Raw genomic sequence first — 2,096 nt, forward strand, 5'->3', positions numbered from 1 at the left:
CAGTTGGGTCCTTGAAGAGTTCAAAGACCCCAGTTGGGTCCTTGAAGGGTTGGAAGAACCCCGGTTGGGTCTCCCAAGAGTTTGAAGAGCCAGAGCTGGGTTTGAAGACCCCAGTTGGGTTTGAGGATCTTCAGTTGGGTTTGAAGACCCTCAGTTGGGTTCTCCAAGAGTTGGAAGAGCCAGAGTTGGGTTTAAAGGTCCCAGTTGGGTCCCCTAAGGGTCAGAAGGCCCCAGTTGGGTCCTCCAAGGGTTTGAAGAGCCCAGTTGATTTCTCCAAGGGTCAGAAGACCCAGACTTGGGTTTGAAGACCCCAGTTGGGTTCTCCAAAGGTTTGAAGACCCAGAGTTGGGTTTGAAGACCCCAGTTGGGCCCCCCGAGGGTCGGAAGTCCCCAGTTGGGCCCCCCGAGGGTCGGAAGTCCCCAGTTGGGCCCCCCAAGGGTCAGAATGCCCCAGTTGGGTCCCCCGAGGGTCGGAAGCCCCCTTTGCTGAGCGCCGGCGTCCCGGCCCCGCGCAGATCCAACAGTTCTCCAAGAAGGAGATCGAGGACCTGCTGCGCAAGGGCGCCTACGCCGCCATCATGGACGAGGACGACGAGGGCGCCAAGTTCTGCGAGGAGGACATCGACCAGATCCTGCTGCGGAGGACGACCACCATCACCATCGAGAGCGAGGGCAAGGGGTCCACCTTCGCCAAGGTAATTAATTAATTAGGTGTTAATTGATTAATGAGGGACCATCACCATCGAGAGCGAGGGCAAAGGATCTACCTTTGCTAAGGTAATTAATTAAATATTAATTAATGAGGGAGTACCACCATCACCATCAAGAGCGAGGGAAAGGGGTCCACCTTTGCTAAGGTAATTAACTGATTAATGATTAATTAATTAATGAGGGAGCATCACCATCACCATTGAGAGCGAGGGCAAGGGCTCCACCTTCGCCAAGGTAATTAATTAATTAGGTGTTGATTAATTAACAAGGGACCACCACCATCACCATCGAGAGCAAGAGCAAGGGATCCACCTTTGCCAAGGTAATTAACTGATTAAATGGGTAATTAATTAATGAGGGACCACCACCATCACCATCGAGAGCGAGGGAAAGGGATCCACCCTCGCCAAGGTAATTAACTGATTAGGTGTTGATTAATTAACAAGGGACCACCACCATCACCATCGAGAGTGAGGGTAAAGGATCCACCTTTGCTAAGGTAATTAATTAAATGTTAGTTAATGAGGGAGTACCACCATCACCATCGAGAGCGAGGGCAAGGGATCCACCTTCGCCAAGGTAATTAATTAATTAGGGATTAATTAACTGATGAGGGAGCAGCACCATCACCCCTTTCGACATTACCACGCCCTTTTCACCCTGACCACGCCCATTTTAACCCTGACCCCACCCCTTTTGACGTGACCACGCCCCCTTTTCCGCCAGGCGAGCTTCGTGGCGTCGGAGAACCGCCCGGACATCGCGCTGGACGACCCCAACTTCTGGCAGAAATGGGCCAAAAAGGCCGACCTGGACCTGGAGCTGCTCAACAGCAAGGTGGGACCTCCCTGGGGCGTGGCCGGGGCGTGGCCGGGGCGTGTCCCCACCCTCTGGGCGAGGCCTCAAAGCGGGCGTGTCCCCCCCCTCAGAACACGCTGGTGATCGACACGCCGCGGGTGCGGAAGCAGACGCGCCACTTCAGCACCCTGCGCGACGACGACCTGGTCGAGTTCTCCGACCTGGAGAGCGACGACGACCTGGAGCAGCGCCTGGAGCGCGGCGGCGGCAACGCCCGCGGCACCCGCCGGCACCACCAGCACCACCACCACCAACCCCCCCACGGCGGCGCCGCCCCCCAGCAGGGCGGCGGGGGGGGGGGCCCCTACGGCCGCACCGACTGCTTCCGCGTCGAGAAGAGCCTCATGGTCTACGGGTGAGGGGACGTCTTCCGTTGGGCCAGCGTTGGCCATCGCGGGCCCCGTTGGCACCTCATTGACCCCGTGGACCACGTTGACCCCATTGACACCCCGTTGACCTCATTGACCCAACGTTGACCCAGTTGACCCCCCGTTGAGTCCACGTTGACCCCATTGACTGTGTTGACT

At 57.3% G+C, this 2,096-nt stretch overlaps 1 protein-coding gene across 1 annotated transcript in view; it reads left to right on the plus strand.

Annotated features, from left to right (window-relative positions):
- Positions 1-1,924, plus strand: part of LOC113941267 (chromodomain-helicase-DNA-binding protein 8-like) — a gene marked incomplete at its 3' end in the record, with an annotated part of 5,652 nt that extends 3,728 nt beyond the window's left edge. Inside the window, exons 5-7 of the mRNA XM_027632426.1 lie at positions 516-695; positions 1,438-1,548; positions 1,641-1,924. Coding sequence (XP_027488227.1) covers positions 516-695; positions 1,438-1,548; positions 1,641-1,924 — 575 coding nt within the window. The remainder of the gene's footprint in view (positions 1-515; positions 696-1,437; positions 1,549-1,640) is intronic.
- Between the last annotated feature and the right edge of the window lie 172 nt (positions 1,925-2,096).

Source organism: Corapipo altera, unplaced genomic scaffold, assembly GCF_003945725.1.
Source record: "Corapipo altera isolate COAL_440 unplaced genomic scaffold, ASM394572v1 59996, whole genome shotgun sequence".
Classification (NCBI taxonomy): domain Eukaryota; kingdom Metazoa; phylum Chordata; class Aves; order Passeriformes; family Pipridae; genus Corapipo; species Corapipo altera.